The sequence below is a fragment of the Loxodonta africana genome, chromosome 25 (genome assembly GCF_030014295.1).
Source record: "Loxodonta africana isolate mLoxAfr1 chromosome 25, mLoxAfr1.hap2, whole genome shotgun sequence".
In the NCBI taxonomy this organism is placed as follows: domain Eukaryota; kingdom Metazoa; phylum Chordata; class Mammalia; order Proboscidea; family Elephantidae; genus Loxodonta; species Loxodonta africana.
The window spans coordinates 18,395,986-18,414,076 of record NC_087366.1 but is presented as its reverse complement, the minus strand read 5'-3'; the positions used below and the strand labels follow the sequence as shown (position 1 = coordinate 18,414,076).

At 41.0% G+C, this 18,091-nt stretch overlaps 1 protein-coding gene across 5 annotated transcripts in view; it reads right to left on the bottom strand.

Moving 5' to 3' along the window:
• COLGALT2 (collagen beta(1-O)galactosyltransferase 2) overlaps nucleotides 1-18,091 on the bottom strand; it is a 134,713-nt gene that overhangs the window by 12,995 nt on the left and 103,627 nt on the right. For all 5 annotated transcript variants that reach the window (XM_023549192.2, XM_010590949.3, XM_064276523.1 and 2 more), the window contains 3 exons: nucleotides 14,092-14,168; nucleotides 5,919-6,025; nucleotides 1,094-1,226 (listed from right to left, as the gene is read on the bottom strand). In XM_023549192.2, coding sequence (XP_023404960.2) covers nucleotides 1,094-1,226; nucleotides 5,919-6,025; nucleotides 14,092-14,168 — 317 coding nt within the window. The remainder of the gene's footprint in view (nucleotides 1-1,093; nucleotides 1,227-5,918; nucleotides 6,026-14,091; nucleotides 14,169-18,091) is intronic.

Below are 18,091 nucleotides of genomic sequence, written 5' to 3'. Positions count from 1 at the left end.
GACCTTGCCTTGTACAAGTTGTGTTGGATTCTCCAGTATTGTGTACTGTCTTACCCTTCACCAAAGTTACCATTTATCTATTGTCTATTTATTGTTTTTCTATCCCCACCCCTTCTCTGGAAAGTATACTGTGGTATATTCACAGCAATGAGTATGTTTGATCTACAATCAAATGCAATGATACAGATGAATCTCACAAATGTAATGTTGAGAGATTATGCATACTATATGGTTCCTTTAATACAAAAAAAGTAAAAAAAAAAAAAAATAAGCAAAACTATTCTATGCTGTTAGAAGTCAGGATGGAGACTACCCAAGGGGGGCTAGTGACTGGAAGGAAGTATGGAGGGGGCCACTTCTAGGGTGCTGGTAACCTTCTGTTTCTTTATTTGCGTGCTGCTATATGTTTTTTTATATGTTATTCAGTTTGTGAAATTTCATTGAGCCACGTCTTATACATGTTTTTATAGACATCTATTACATTTCATTAAAAAACTTAAAAGTAAAAAAGACAGGCATAGACTGGAACATTAAAAGAGAGAAGGCATTCAAAGGGTCCTTTCTGTGGAGTTTTTCTTTCCCTGTGGGAACTGACCTGCACTCTAATACCACTTCTATTAATGTCTTGATTGTAAGACAAGGGTTCAAGTCCTGGCTCTGCCACTTACTTGCTTGGCCAAGAAACTTAATAGTTTTCTTTTGGGTAAAATTGATCCATCCCTCCTGACTCGTCTCACGTTGACATGTATGTGACTTCTTGTATGAAACACCTAATAAATGATGACATGGTATATACATACAAGGCAACCCTACTAATGATGAGAATGCATTAATAAGGGTGTGGTCCTCAGGACATGGGTCTCTACCCCTGTCATCAACCTAACTGGCACCAAGTCTTCCCCTCCTTGCTCCTTTTTGCTGGCCCTGAGTCCGAGGGAGACACAAAGCAGCAGACACTCTGAAGCATTGTCTCTAAAATAATATCTTCCAAAAAGTTACAGTCTCATCTTATATCCTGTCTTAATTTACCTCAAATCCCTCCTCCCCTTTCTCCTCATTACAAAACTGCACATCCAAATAAAGCATTATTTACCTCTTTCCAGACAGAGTAGTGGCTAAGAAAGCAGCCGATTTCACCCCTGGTTAGAGGCCTGGAAGAGTAGGGGTCTCGATACCCAGGCAGCATTTCAATATTCAGGGCCTTCAGCTGGCTTGTGGTGAGTGCCCTGCATGACCAAGAACATGTTGGAAGTTAATAAATCAGAGCGTCCCTGTAACAGAGGCTAGACAGAGAGTTCTGCGTGTTCCTCCAGAGCCTCTCCACACGTGGAGGAAGACTTCTCAAGTTTCTCAGGGTTAATATACCATGGTAGCATTATGAGTTCTGTGAGCACAAGAGGGGTGTCTTATATTTTTGTGTATCCCTCACAGTATCCAACATAATTCTGAGCATCACTGGTTTTTAAACTTTTGACCACCTCCGAAAAAAAAACAAGTACTGTCCTAATGAGAGAAAAGTGGTTCACAAAAGCATAAAATGACTAGAAGGGATGAGGACATGAAGAATGAGAGGAATTGTGTATGGACATGAGCATGTGGGTGTCTTTCCTTTGGAAGTAAAATCAGAAAAATGGTGAAAATAAAAATAGCAGAGAAATGTGTCCCCAAATCTACTCTTCCACAAATGCAATAAGAATGCCAGCAAAAATTGTCCAGATCAACTTTTTAGAACTCTGGAAATTAACTAAAGGCTTTCAATAATCTGAAGAATGTTTATTTAAGAAAAACAGCTGTATTTTATAATCGCAGTGATCCTTGTGATATTTTAACTTCCCTTAATCTCAGCCCCCCTCCCTCATTCTGTGGCAGCCCGAAAGATCAATAGCCCCACAACTATGGTAGTTAAGAAAACCAACTATCTAGCAGTCACTAAAGGAGGCAGAATAGGTTTGGAGCTCTCCCAAGGCCTTATTCCCATAAAATAGCCACTATTTGGCCTATCCGTAAATTCCTTAAAAAGCTCTATTTTAAGGGCTCTCTTTATTTGACCTGACTCAGAGCTTGCTCTGTGGTAACAGTCCTACCACCAGAGCATTTGTCAAAAACCATCCACAGCAACTGTTTAACATCACAGATGGCATCATCAGTTGGGATTAACAAGAGACTGACCAAAAAGCTTAAAAGGAAAAACTGGGGAATGAAAGGCCCATAGAGGGCTTTGAAAAGTCATGCGCGTGTACCATACTGGGTGTATACCTGGAAAAGACCTAAGAATGACCTAATCTCTCCCTGCTGGCTGAACTTGAGATTCTGAGCAAGCAGAAATTGAAGGCTAAGGCAGAGATGTACGCTACCTAATGGAACATTGAAAACATGCCCCAACACACACACAGAGCCCCTTGGCAGAGTGGATTAAAAAAACAAATAAACATGACCCAACTAATTATGTGCTATCTTCAAGAGTCAGTCTTTAGATTCAAAGACACAAATAGGCTGAAAGCAAAAGAACTGAAAAAGATATACCATGTAAGCAGTAACCACAAGAGAACTGGAGTGGTTATACTAATATCAGACAAAATATACTTTTAGACAATACACCACTTTCAATAATGGATAGACTAGGCAGAACACTTGGCGGACACTATAAACCAAGTAGACCTAACATGCATCTATAGATGCTCCGCCCAACAAAAACACAATATACATTCGTCTCAGGGGCACACAGAACATTCACCAAGATAGAACGTATGTTTGACCATAAAGACCAAATGGACAAAAAAACAAGCCTTGATAAATTTAAAAGGATTGAAGTCATACAAAGGATGTTCTGCAACCACAATGGAATGAAATGAGAAATCAATAACAGAAGGAAATTTGGGAAACTCAAATAGAAATTAAGCAACATGATTCTATGTAACCAATGGGTCAAAAAAGAAATCACAATGGGAATTAGAAAATAAGATGTTTTTAACAAAAACACAACATCCCAAAACTAATTGGATGCAGCTAATGTAGTACTTAGAGAATATTTACAATTGTAAATGCCTATATTACCAAAAAAAAAAAAAAAAAAATCAAATGAATAATGTAAACTTCCATCTTAAGAAACTAGAAAAAGAAGAGCAAACTGAAGGAAGGAAATAATAGACTAGAATTAAAATAAAGAATTAAAAAACAGAGAAAATCAACAAACCAAAACTTGGTTCTTTGAAAAGAGCAACGAACTTGACAAAACTTTAGCTAAACTGGTGAGAGAGAGAGGACTCAAATTATTGAAACGAAGAAGGAAAGGAAAATCAGTACTTTCTTTGCAGAAATAAAAAGAATTATAAGGGAATATTATGAATAGTTGAACACTAATAAACTAGACAACCTAGATGAAATGAACAAATTGCTGGAGAGACAGAAACTACTGAAACTGACTTAAGAAGACTCAGAAAATCTGAATAGACTCAGAAGTTAAGAGAAAACCTATTTACAATGGCATAAAAAGAATGAAATACTTATGAATAAATTTCACAAAAGTAATGTAAGACTTGTACACTGAAAGCTATAAACTATTTTTGAAAGAAATTAAAGATGCCTAAAAAAAAAAAAGGAAAGACATCCTATGATCATAGATTGGAAGCCTTAATTTTGTTAAGGCAATACTACCCAAATTGATCTACAGATTCAATGCAATCCCTATCAAAATCTCAGCTGCTTTTTTTTTTCTTTTCTTGGCAGAAATTGACAAACTGATCCTAAAATTCATATGGAAATGCAATGGACCCAAAATAGCCAAAACAGTCTTGAAAAAGAACAGTTAGAGGATTCATGCTTCTTGATTTCAAAACTTAATACAAAGCTACAGTAATCAAGACAGTGTAGTACTGGCATAAGCACAGACATATAGACCAATAGAAAAGAATTAAAAATCCAAAAATAAACCCTTTCTTTATGATCAATTCATTTTTAACAAGGGTATCAAGGCAATCCAATGGAAGGGGGTAGTCTTTTTGACAAATGATGCTGGGACAATTGGACATCCACATACAAAAGAATGAATTTAGACTCCCCAATACAAAATAACCTAAAAACGGATCAAAAGTCTAAGTAAAAGAGCTAAAATTCTAAAACTCTTAGAAAAAAACCATAGGAGTAAATCTTCATAATCTTGCTTTGGTTGATGGTTTCTTAGATGTGACACCAAACCACAAGCAACAAAATAAAAAATAGATACATTGGACTTCATCAAAATCTAAAACTTTTGCGCTTCAAAAGAAACCCTAAAGAAAGTAAAAAGATAGCCTATAGAATGGGAAAATAATTGCAAATTATACATTTGATAAGTATCTAGTATCTAGAATATATAAAGAACTCTTACAACTCAACTAGTTTTTCTGTTCTGTGTGGCCTATGAATTGAATTGGGGCTCCTAGTGGTGTTTGAAGAAATAGTTCCTAAAATTTACTGCACCCAAGAATAGGGTGGCCAGATTTAGCAAGTAAAAATAAAGGAAGCCTGGTCAAATTTATATTTCAGATAAACAACAAATAAATTTTTAGTATAACTAAGCCCATGCAATATATGGGGAAAATTTAACTGGTTAACTGTATTTTTTCTGGCAAACCTACCCAAACATCTCTTCATGGCTCCTTAAAAGCAGATCCTGGGCCCCATCCCTACAGATCCTGATTCCATAGGTCTGCAGTGGGACATAGGAAGCTGCCTTCTTAGTTAAGCCCCAGGGATTCTGACGTGGGTGCTTGGGCCACACTTCAAGAAACACTGATGAGATTCTCTGAAGGAGTGATGAGAACTTCTGTAACAGCCTAAACCCAGAAAACAAAACCCATTGCTGCCGAGTCGATTTCAACTCATAGCAACTCTATAGGACACAGGAGAACTGCCCTGTAGGGTTTCCAAGGTTATAATCTTTACAGAAGCAGACTGCCCCATCTTTTTACTGCAGAGCTGCTGGTGGATTCAAACTGCTGACTTTTCAGTTAGCAACCGTGCACTTGAACCACTGTGCACCAGGGCTCCTTTCAAAACGAACGAGTAACATGAAAACAAAAACTAACAAGTAACAAAACACAGGTTTTATAAAAACCTACACTTTGAAACTGTTTAGAGTGCCAACTACAAGGGCAAAGCAAAGCAAAACAAAACACAACAGCTAAGAAGACCCTACAAAGAAAACTACAAAGAAACTATCACACGTGCTTTGTGACCTTCCTGCCACAATCCTGGGAAAAACAGACACTCTGATTGATCAGCCCAGGCCAGCTGTGTCAGGCATAGCACACAACAGGACCTGCAGACTGTTACGTATTTTCCCATTTATTTTCCTCAGGTCTCCCAAGTTTCAGCACTTTTCTTTAAATCAGGCTCTGAATGCAGCTCTGTGGCGTCCCTTCCAACACATTACAGAAAGCTAGATACCACCACAATCACTGGAAGAGTCCCCGAGACAAAGCAAAGTCACTGCCAACGCGAGTTTTCGGGCTAATGAGGTCCAAAGATCACTGCCAGATGGAGTGGATTTCAGGCCTCCTCCACAGGGTGAAATTAGCTTAAATGCTACGACAGATCAGAAAATCTCCCCCCAACTCAGACTTCACGTGACTGTTTTAAAAATGTGTCTTTCCCTTAGGGGACACTGAGCTTCTGTTAAGAGTGATGGAAAAATTCAGGAACAGTTCATGGTGATGGTTGAACAACATGACGAACACGATTAATGTTACCGAACTGTACACATGAGCATTGTTGAAATGGCAAATGTTTTGTTGCCTATATGTTTACCAAACTAAGAAAAAAAAAAAGCATCTATCCTTTAATACCTGCAGATTCCTCCCACCCAGGATTAGCCTCCAGTCACTGGAGGCATATCCCCACTCCAACCACATCTGCAAAGGGATTAAAAACCAACTCACTTTCCATCCACAGCCTCGACAATCTTGACCTCAATTTCCTGTTCGTACAGTGTGCGCAACATCCGGTCCCGCCTGTCCTTTCGGCGTTTGAGGTTTATCATGAAAATCTAACGCAAGAAAGAGAGAAGAAACAGAAATTACTTGAGTTTTATTTTAGACTGTTTGGAAAGATAAGTAAATATAAAGAGCAAGGCTTTAGGTAGCATAAACAGAGGGAAGGCTGGAAAAACCATGGTGAAGATTTTGGGACATGGAGGCAGGATGACAAGTGAAACTTATTTATGTATTTCATATTAAGAGTATGAAGGGAAATGACAGCAATCCAAACAGAATTGTTTTCCGAACCCAGCCATTTGTAGTACTTAATCCCTCTTAGTTTTTTCTGATGCTCATTAATGAATATGTTCTCATGGCTCTTCAAATAGGAAAGTTAAAAAAGTTACTCTTTAGGAGTTCAAGGTGAATTAAAACCAAAATATCCATCACTGAGAGTTGGGAGGCAGTTTGGCAAGAGATTAAATTCATAAGCAGATCTGAGTTTAGGTCGTGACTGTTATTTATTGTGTGTCTTGGGCCAGTTCCTATGTCTCAGTTTCCTCAACTGTAAAACTGGGATAATAGTGGTCATACCTCCTGAGTACTACATATTAGCTATTATTACAACTTATACCCACTGTAGACAAATTTAAAGCCATTAAAGAATAAGAAAAAAGTAAAGTCTTGACTCATTACTTTTATTTCCAAAACTCCAAACCGAATTATCAAAGTCCAATTTTAGTACCTTCTTTGTCAAGATTCTCCAATTCCGTTAAAGAGAAGGGAATGTTTTCTGAAAGAAGTAAAGAGAAGGGGCCCACTCCTTGGGAGTAGTCCTGTGGGAAAGAGAAGGGAGAAATGGAAAGGCAGAATTTCTAAACTATGTGTAAAAAATGCAATAGCGAGGACACCTACTGGTCTGCGAAGTCACAAAAAATGTGCATTTTGCATTTCCTCTCGTGAGGACAAAGCCTTAGCCCTTAAATCCCTGGCGGCTGCACTGAACATATACTCATAACAAGGCCACTACAGATAAAGAGGCCCAAAACAAAACCTGTCGCCATCGAGTCGATTCCAACTCATAGTGACCCTGTAGGACAGAGAAGAACTGCCCCATGGGGTTTCCAAGGAGAGGCTGGTGGATTTGAACTGTGGACCTTTTTGGTTAGCAGCCAAACGCTTAAGCACTACACCACCAGGGCTCCACAGATATGGAGGCAGTCCTGAGAATTCCTGGACTTAGGAACCACAGAAGGACCTGAAGCCTCATGAATGCCATTAAAGGTAAATTAGTGTTTTAATAAGGTCCTTTTGCTACAAGCAATAATAAACTCACTTTAATACATTAAACTAGTACATCAAGAGAGGCGGACTTCAGATGGCAGTTGTTATGGTGTGCCACTGAGTCGATTCTGACTCATATTGACCCGATGTGGCAGAGCAGAACTGCCCCATAGGGTTTTCTAAGCTATAATCTTTACTGGAACAGATCACCAGGTCTTTTCTCCCACGGAGCTGATGGGTGGGCTCTAACTGCCAACCTTCTGGTTAGCAGCTGAGCGCTTAATCACTGCACCTCCAAGGCTCCTTACACAAAGCATGGTACAGGGAAAACCTACAGGAATAAAGTCAGGTGGTCTTGACTTTGATTTGACTGAGCATCTAATGACTTTGAGAAAGACATTTAATACTTCTGTGTCCAGTTACCTTGGCTGTAAAAGAGAGAGCTGAACAAACTTATCCCTCAGGTCTTGTGTAGATTAAAACTTCTGTGATACAAGGTTGATGATAAAGTTTGCTTTATGCTATTGCCAGAGTAAAGGAGAATAACTCTGGAATTGAGGTCATACTGGGTTAAGCTTTGGTTTGGAGCCCTGCTGTCATAGTGGTTAGCTCAGCTGCTACTCAGAAGGTTGGTGTTTCAAACCCACCAGCTGCTCCATGGAAGAAAGATGTGGCAATCTGTTTCCTTAAAGATTGTTGTTGTTAGGTGCCATCGAGTTGGTTCCGACTCAGAGTGACCCTATGCACAACAGAACAAAATGCGGCCCGGCCCTGAGCCATCCTTACAATCATTGTTATGCTTGAGCTCATTGTTGCAGCCACTGTGTCAATCCACCTCGTTGAGGGCCTTCCTCTTTTCCGCTGACCCCGTACTCTGCCAAGCATGATGTCCTTCTCCAGGGACTGATCTCTCCTGACAGTATGTAAGATGAAGTTTCGCCATCCTTGCCCCTAAGGAGCATTCTGGCTGTACTTCTTCTAGGACAGATTTGTTCGTTCTTTTGGCAGTCCATGGTGTATTCAATATTCTTCGCCAACACCACAATTCAAAGGCGTCAATTCTTCTTCAGCCTTCCTTATTCACTGTCCAGCTTTTACAGGCATATGATGCGATTGAAAATACCATGGCTCAGGTCAGGCGCACCTTAGTCTTCAAGGTGCCATCTTTGCTCTTCAACACTTTGAAGAGGTCCTTTGCAGCAGATTTACCCAGTGCAATGTGTCTTTTGGTTTCTTGACTGCTGCTTCCATGGGTGTTGATTGTGGATCTAAGTAAAATGAAATCCTTGACAACTTCAATCTTTTCTCCGTTTATCACGATGTTGGAAACCCTCGTGGCATAGTGGTTAAGTGCTAGAGCTGCTAACCAAGAGGTCGGCAGTTCAAATCTGCCAGGCACTCCTTGGAAACTCTATGGGGCAGCTCTACTCTGTCCTATAGGGTCGCTACGAGTCGGAATCGACTCGACGGCAGTGGGTTTGTGTCTGGTTATCATGATGTTGCTCATTGGTCCAGTTGTGAGGATTTTTGTTTCCTTTATGTTGAGGTGCAATCCATACTGAAGGCTGTGGTCTTTGATCTTCATTAGTAAGTGCTTCAAGTCCTCTTCACTTTCAGCAAGCAAGGTTGTGTCATCTGCATAACGCAGATTGTTAATGAGTCTTCCTCCAATCCTGATGCCCCGTTCTTCTTCATATAGTCCAGCTTCTCGTATTAATTGCCTGGCCTACAGATTGAATAGGTGTGGTGAAAGAATACAACCCTGACGCACACCTTTCCTGACATTAAACCAATCAGTGTCCCCTTGTTCTGTCCGAACAACTACCTCTTGATCTATGTAAAGGTTCCTCATGAGCACAGTTAGGTGTTCTGGAATTCCCATTCTTCACAATGTTATCCATAGTTTGTTATGATCCACACAGTCGAATGCCTTTGCATAGTCAATAAAACACAGGTAAACAGCCTTCTGGTATTCTCTGCTTTCAGCCAGGATCCATCTGACATCAGCAATGATATCCCTGGTTCCACAACCTCTTCTGAAACCGGCCTGAATTTCTGGCAGTTCCCTGTCGATATACTGCTACAGCCGTTTTTGAGTGATCTTCAGCAAAATTTTGCTTCCGTGTGATATTAACAATATTGTTCTATAATTTCCACATTCGGTTGGATCACCTTTCCTGGGAATAGGGATAAATATGGATCTCTTCCAGTTAGTTGGCCAGGAAGGTGTCTTCCATATTTCTTGGCATAGACGAATGAGCACCTCCAGCACTGCATCTGTTTGTTGAAACATCTCAACTGATATTCCATCGATTTCTGGAGCCTTGTTTTTTGCCAATGCCTTCAGAGCAGCTTGGACTTCTTCCTTCAGTACCATCGGTTCCTGATCATATGCTACCTCTTGAAATGGTTGAACATTGACTAATTCTTTCTGGTATAATGACTCTTTGTATTCCTTCCATCTTCTTTTGATGCTTCCTGCGTCGTTTAATATTTTCCCCATGGAGTCCTTCACTAGTGCAACTTGAGGCTTGAATTTTTTCTTCAGTTCTTTCAGCTTGAGAAACTCGGAGCATGTTCTTCCCTTTTGGTTTTCCATCTCCGGCTCTTTGCACATGTCGTTATAATACTTCACTTTGTCTTCTCGAGCCGCCCTTTGAAATCTTCCGTTCAGTTCTTTTACTTCATCAATTCTTCCTTTGCTTTACCTGCTCGACGTTCGAGAGCAAGTTTCAGAGTCTCCTCTGACATCCATCTTGGTCTTTTCTTTCTTTCCTGTCTTTTCAGTGACCTCTTGCTTTCTTCATGGATGATGCCCTTGATGTTATTCCACAGCTTGTATGGTCTTCGGCCAATAGTATTCAATGCGTCAAATCTATTCTTCAGATGGTCTCGAAATTCAGGTGGGACGTACTTAAGGTCATATTTTGGCTCTCGTGGACTTGCTCTGATTTTCTTCAGTTTCAGCTTGAACTTGCATATGAGCAATTGATGGTCTGTTCCACAGTCGGCCCCTGGCCTTGTTCTGACTGATAATATTGAGCTTTTCCATCATCTCTTTCCACAGATGTAGTAAATTTGATTTCTGTGTTTTCCATCTAGCGAGGTCCATGTGTATAGTCGCCGTTTATGTTGGTGAAAGAAGGTTTTTGCAATGAAGGAGTCGGTCTTGCAAAATTCTATCATTCGATCTCCAGCATTGTTTTTATCACCAAGACCACATTTTCCAACTACTGATCCTTTTTTTTTTTGATCCTTCTTTGTTTCCAACTTTTGCGTTCCAATTGCCAGTAATTATCAATTCATCTTGATTGCATGTTTGATCAATTTCAGACTGCAGCAGCTGATAAAAATCTTCTATTTCTTCATCTTTGGCCTTAGTGGTTGGTGTGCAAATTTGAATAATAGTTGTATTAACTGGTCTTCCTTGTAGGCATATGGATATTATCCTATCAGTGACAGCATTGTACTTCAGGATAGATCTTGAAACACTCTTTTTGACAATGAATGCAACACCATTCCTCTTCAAGTTGACATTCCCAGCATAGTAGACTACATGATTGTCTGATTCAAAATGGCCAATACCAGTCCAATTCAGCTCACTAATGCCTAGAATATTGATGTTTATGCCTTCCATTTCATTTTTGACAACTTCCAATTTTTCTAGATTCATACTTCATAAATTCCAGGTTCCGATTATTAATGGATGTTTGCAGCTGTTTCTTCTCATTTTGATTCATACCACATCAGCGAGTGAAGGTCCCGAAAGCTTTACTCCATCCACATCATTAAGGTCGACTCTACTTTGAGGAGACACCTCTTCCCCAGTCATCTTTTGAGTGCCTTCCAACCTGGGGGGCTCACCTTCCAGCACTATATCAGACAATGTTCCACTGCTATTCATAAGGTTTTCACTGGCTAATGCTTTTCAGAAGTAGACTGCTGGATCCTTCTTCCCAGCCTGTCTTAGTCTGGAAGCTCAGCTGAAACCTGTCCTCCATGGGTGACCCTGCTGGTATCTGAATACTGGTGGCATAGCTTCCAGCATCACAGCAACACACAAGCCCCCAGAGTATGACAGACACGTTCCTTAAAGATTACAGCCTTTGAAATCCTGTGGGGTAGTTCTACTTTGTCCTATACGGTCACTGTGAGTCAGAAGTGACTCCATGGCAATAAGTTTTAGGCTTTGGTTCACATGGTCATTCTGAATGTAATTGTAAATATATCATATATCTTATTGGGATTAAAGCTACCCTAACTAAAATTTCAACTCTTTCTGGCAAAATTGTCTCACTTCCATCCATTTGTAAAGCCTGAACAAAGAAACTGATAGAGAGCAACACATACTCTTTGGAAAAATTACCCACTTGATTTAGGGCGAAATGGATTAAGTGCATCATATTTTATTGCCTCCTTTGTTTACTTAACTGGGTAATTATCTTTTTAAAAACATGATTTCTGTGGTAAATCAATTTGCCTCATTAGCTGGGCTTTGTAACTTAATGGGTGTGTTCCTTTATATTTCATTTTCTCCCTATTTAGAATTATCATGCTCCAGGAAGCCATGTTCCATCCTCCAGTTTTACAAACATGCACAGGGAAAGGCATTTTCTCGTGTGTAAAAATGGAGCCACTTGGGGTTACATCACAGCATAAGAAAAAAAACAAAACAAAAACAAAGATACAACAAAAAGTAGCCCGGAGCCCAAGACCTCTCATCTGGGAAAACTTTAGCAAATAATAATGTAATTCCAGACCCCGCCAGGACAAGTGCAATAAAAACTGTAGCTGTGAAGGAAAAACACAGACAGCTCCTTCATACTTAACGGACGGTAAACAGAGAAAAGAGTTATGCAGCCAAATACAGCCCAGACACTCTCAACTAGGTCATGGAGCACTAGGTGGGTTGAAAAGGCCCTCAAAAATCCCTTTTTCTACCCTCCAATCTCTATTCCAGACACACAGAGGACTATTCTGGGCTTAGAAAAGTAGATTTTCTGAGCCTATGTCCCTTCCTAGAGTTGGAATTATCCAGTGGGTCTCTAGGAGTGGCCTAGTCCTTACATCCAGGACTGCCAAATAGGGGACCAGAGCTAGAAAGTTCTGGTTTTGCCCCATTTTATTTGCTTTGTCTTGTCCTCTTAGGGATTTGTCTTAGGAGGAAAACAAATATATATCCAGACACTTGGGTCTTTTCAGGTAGAGAACTGAAAGAGGAGGAGTAGGTGGGAATTTCAGGTAAGGATACATGGAAGCCAGGCCAATGTGTGGTGTTGGACAACCTTTTCTGCAGCCTTGATTGTTTTTTGAAAACTGTTTACAATTTAGCCTAATTCTTCTCTCATCAGTTGCTGTCAAGTCAACACCAACTCCTCGTACTCCACAAGGTTTTTAATGGCTGATTTTTCAGAAGTAGATAGCCAGGACTTTCTTTTGAAACACCTCTGGTGGACCCAAACCTTCAAACCTTATGGTTAGCAACTGAGTACGTTAACTGTTTGCGCCACCCAAGGACTCTAACCCATTGCCGCTAAGTCGATTTTTACTCATGATGACCCTATAGTACAGAATAGAACTGCCCCACAGGGTTTCCAAGGCTGTAAATCTTTGCAGAAGTAGACTGCCAAATCTTTCTCCCACGGAGCTGCTGGTGGGTTTGAACCACCAACCTTTCGGTTAGCAGTGAGTGCATAGCCACTGCACCACCAGGGATCCTCCCAAGGACTCTACTACACTGCAATCCATCTCTTCTCATTCTGCCCTCTGTGAAGATGCATAATAGCTGATAACTCTTTTCCACTTAATATTAACGAAATACTCTTTTCCATCTCTGAAGACCAGCTCCCACTCAATTTAACAACAGAAATCCTGATTCCCAGTTCCAGCAGCTCTTTCAGATAGCAGGACTTTGAGGGCATGTATGTATATGGTACAGGGTGATAAACAAGGCACTTTCTTCCAATTAAAGCAGTGGCGATGAAGTATGTGAAGTATAAAACTTGGCCTGTGACATATCCAGAATCCATGGAAGAACACTATACCAGTTTATGGATTCCTGAGGCACTGTTGTAGCCTCTAGACCTCCAAGCTCTACCTGAATATGCTTGGCAGTGGCTACAGGAGGGACCCAAGAAGGATTCAGTGGCTTGGAATCATAAGTCTGGCCCCATCAAGCACCCGTAGTGTGTATTCCCAAGATAGACATCTCTTTATGTGCACATTCCCAGGACAAACATCTCTTTACACTCGTACTTCATCCTTTATGCAATGGAAACTATAATAATATTATTATGTGAATATTAATATTATGTTCTTGCCACTGAAAGGTAGAATTTTAGAGTAAGTTTCTTTTTTCTTTCTTGCTTTGTCCTCTCAACCTTGCCCTCTAACATTTTTCCATAGAAGAACAGCAGAAAGAAAACAAAGTATGGAGTATTCCAAAATGGTTTCCATTCATTCAGATGTGGCGGGATAAAATAAAAGCCTTCCAACACCTAAAACATATATCCTCTTTATCCTACACTTGAATATTGATAAAATATGGCAATACCTGTTCCTAGAAAATTTCAAGTTCACCTTTGCTACTAAATTGTAACTTCTTTCTGGCTCAATGACTAACACACTTTTTTCACCGTGATCCTCCTTTTTTAAGATAACAAAACTGAAGCACAACAAAAAATGAGTAGTTTCTTGAAGACTTCAGTGCCTTTTCAGCAGCCAGACCAAGGGTCTTGCTAACTCTCAGATGTCCACTTAGGCTTATGTTGTGGTATATACATACAGCATACCACACGCATGTACACGTGCACACCCACACACATGCACACATACACAGAGACACCTTTCCTACCTCATCAAATCCCATCTTGTCTGGATATTTAGGGGCAACCGAGACAAACTGGGAGGGTTCCATTGGAGGACGGTCAACTGGAAGACACAAGAAACATGCAGAGTGAATCGTCAGTGAAAGGATCAGGAGAACAGAATTCCATCTGCACACCTGATCCCAAGGGCAGGAACACGACTTGGATGTCCAGGCCAGGGGATAATGCCTCAGGCCTTATGAACCCTACTGCCCTGCAGTTCTCTAGGATGGGGCAGCCTAGGATACAATTTCTTGCTCTACAAGCACCCCGATGGTCAGAGTTTTCATGAGCACTTATTTATATGCAGATTGCAATATTTGCTCCATTTCCCTTAAGACTTATTTTAAGAGTATTTGGAGGCTGTTCTGGGTAACAGGTAAGAGAAGGAAGGCTCTGGAGTCAGATGATCTGTGTCCAAACCTTGGCCTATGAGGTCCTGGGAGAGTTAGTTGCCCTCTCTATTCCTGTTTCATCATGTGTAAAACGGGGAAAATAAAAGTACGTCCCTTAGGATGCTACAAACTTGAAATGAGACACTACGTACAAAGCCCTCACCCTTGTAAATTAACGCAGTAAATGGTCAATAACTCTTAGCTATTACTTACTGTGGTTCATGCTGAAAGAGCTCAAAAATAAGCTAGATTTTTTTTTTTTTTAATAATGCCTTTTTCTATAAATTTATAATTGTCAAGGTCTGGGATTATTTTTATCTCATCCAGGCAGGTTTAGTCACGGATATACCAAAGGTCCTTGTTTTAACATCTTCTTACCCCCGAGAGCCAGACCTAGAACTTGGTACAGAGTCAAAGGGAAGCTTCCAGGTGGAAGAGACATTGCAAACTGAATAATGAAAGCATAGCCGGCAGAGTTACACTGTTTGCTCTCCTGGACTGTAACCAACAGGGTTAAACTGTTCCCCCTCCTCCCATCGCACCTGGGCCTGTGAGTTCCTGAGAAGGTATTTCTGTGTAATAGCCCAAGGTCATCTTACTGCTTCTCTACTCAAGGCCACTTCAGTACTCACCAACCACCCCCCTCCATTCGGACATGAGCAACAGGCCACAAAGCTGTCCTTAGATAAACTTCATGCATCATACCCCCCAAAAAACACATGCCCCCCAGCTGCTATGAAATTGTCTGTCTATTCCCAGAAACTTCATGAATTATGCATAAATTCCCTATCCTGAACGCTGTAACTGCCCTAGAATCCCCAACCTCAGGGAGCTTGATTTGAGACTTAAGTCTCCGAGCTCCTTGCTTGACCGGCTTGCAGTAAAGTCTACTTTCTCTTTCTTAAAGGTCTGGTGTCTCACGATTGACTCAAGGGGTCAACCCGGCAGGACCCACCCTCACTGGGTTACAAAAGTTTTATTTATTTGCCACTCAAAAAAAGCTTTGTTTATGAACTATATATTTTATAGATTGGAAGCAAGCTTGGTTAAAAAACCCAAGAAGGTCTTAAAGATTTTTTTTTTTTTTTTGTATTATGGAAATTCAAAGCACTCAACTAGTTTTCTTTGCAGTGGTAATACAAAGAATATTTCAAATGAGAGTAGTAATTGGGCTGTTTATGGAACTATCTGTGATTGCCCTTATGACTGTTTGCCAATCCAAAACCAAAACCAAGCCCGGTGCCGTTGAGTCAATTCCGACTCATAGCAACCCTATAGACAGCGTAGAACTGCCCAATAGAGTTTCCCAGGAGCGCCTGGTGGATTCGAGCTGTTGACCCTTTGGTTAGCAGCCGTAGCACTTAACGACTACACCACCAGGGTTTCCTGTTTGCCAATGTCTTCTCTATTCCAGACACAGGAGAGGATTACCCTTCCTTGCCCTCGAAGATAGTAATGGCCATTTGACTTGCTGGAAAAGCATTTAATTCCTGCTGCTCAACTTTCCAGACTCTTCTCCCCCAAACCTGCCTCACCATGATGATCACAGTAGCATGTATTGATATGGAGAAGCCACAGCTTTGAAGCTGCCTGGAATGTCGCACCAACACATGGAGGGCAGCTGCCCAGGAGAGACGCCAGGACTGCTGCAGGCTTTGCATAGCAGGAAGAAACCCTTCGTTATATTAGCCAGTGAGATTTTGATGTTGTTTGATATCCCAGCATAACTTGGCCCATTCTGACTGAGATACTGTCCAAAGGGTATTATTGGTTTAACTTACCCCTCACTGAGATTTTAAAGAGAAACCATTGCATCTAGTTTATGATCAAATGATATAAAATTCTAGAATATAGTGAGACAGGCTCTCTAAGAAAAACATAAGAGCGGGTCTCATTACTTCAAATCCAGCTCTTCTAAGTCACAGCCACACAATGTATATGCTTATTTTCCAATAGCAGACCAGAATTTTTTGGTCGCTTCTGCTCCACTCCACTCCTCATTCATTTATTTCAAAATCAACAAATATTGAGGGTCTACCATGTACACATCAGGTTTTTAATAGAAAGAAACAGCATACAAACTCCTTCCTGTGCAAAATATTGTTTAAGGAGCAGTCTAGCTCTCAGTCTCTGGGTCGTAGACATGGGAAGGGTTACATTCTGAGTTACCCTTTCCAGGCTTCTGGTCTCCATTTGGCAAACAGATGGCCTGTGTGGCTTTAATATTTCAACCAAAGAGACTGCTTTTAGCCACTCTGCTTCCTTCTAATGTGGACAGACATCCCGTTCACAGTAGAAGTATCCTGAAAAAGCCACAAGTGGCTGGCTCCAGAAAGCCACCATTGAGCAAAAATATCAGACAAGTGTGCCTGGGTTTTGCCACTGAAGGCAGAGCTAAGCCATAAAGGTACACAGGAAATGATATATTGAGTCAGGTCTAAGAGACTTACAGGGGGTGGAGGACCAATGGGTAGGAGGGAAGAGGGCTTTGGGTGTCTTTGCTGATGTCAGATTCAAAGGTTAGGTATAACCCAGCATTTGTTTGTGGTCATTTCTGACCCCATCATTCATAATTTATCCAGTCTCTCATTGAATCCGTACGTAGCCCCTCCCTGTGCCACCACTGGTGACAATGGGCTTCATTGACTCCTGAATATTTTCAAGAGCTATTTTTTTTAGGGATAATAATAAACCAGTTGCCGCTGAGTCAATTTCTATTCCCCATGTATGCCCGAGTGTCAGAGTAGAACTGTGTTCCATAGGGTTTTCAATGGCTGAGTTTTCAGAAGTGGATTACCAGGCCTTTCTCCCGAGGAGCCTCAGGCAAGGTAGACTCCAACCTGGCACCTTTCAGTTATCCTCTGAGCATGTTAACTGTTCGCACAGCCAGGGGCCAGGAGTAATAATAGCTATTGTAACAGAGATTTTATCACCCACTGCACTCTGGGCTGCACTCTTGACATATATAATCAAATTTATTTAATCTTCACAAAACGCATCATGGGATAGGTATGAATGTCCCTATTTTTTACAGACAAGGAAACAAAGGCTTAAAGGATTTGCCCAAGGTCACAGAGATGGTAGAGTTGGGATTTGAACCTAGGCCTGACTCCTGCACCTAAGCTTATAACCTCTATCTACACTGCCCCCAAAAAGCTAGTCCCTGAAAACCATGGTGTTACGTTGGCCTTGGGCAACTGCACTGGGTTCACAGTGGCTCAGTTCGTTATATCCTTGCTTCTGGGTGACCATCGCTTGCCATTCCTTCTGTGGTTTACACTACAGGACACACCATCCAGTGTACAGGGCACCAGCCCAGTGGTGTCTGGAAAGGATTTAAGAGATTGTACTTGGATCAAATTCTAACACTTGTTCTCCACAGTTTCTCTTAACTTTTTTTCCCTTCCATTGCTGCTGCCACCACCCTGGCTCAGGTCCTTACCCACCACACCTGGGCTCTTGAAATTTTCTAAACTTCCGTGCACTCAGTCTTGCTTCATTCTAACTCATCCTGCACACTGTTGTCAAAATAATCTTCCTCAAGCACAGCTCTGACCTCCACCGTGACAGTCACACCAGACATTTAAGGGCT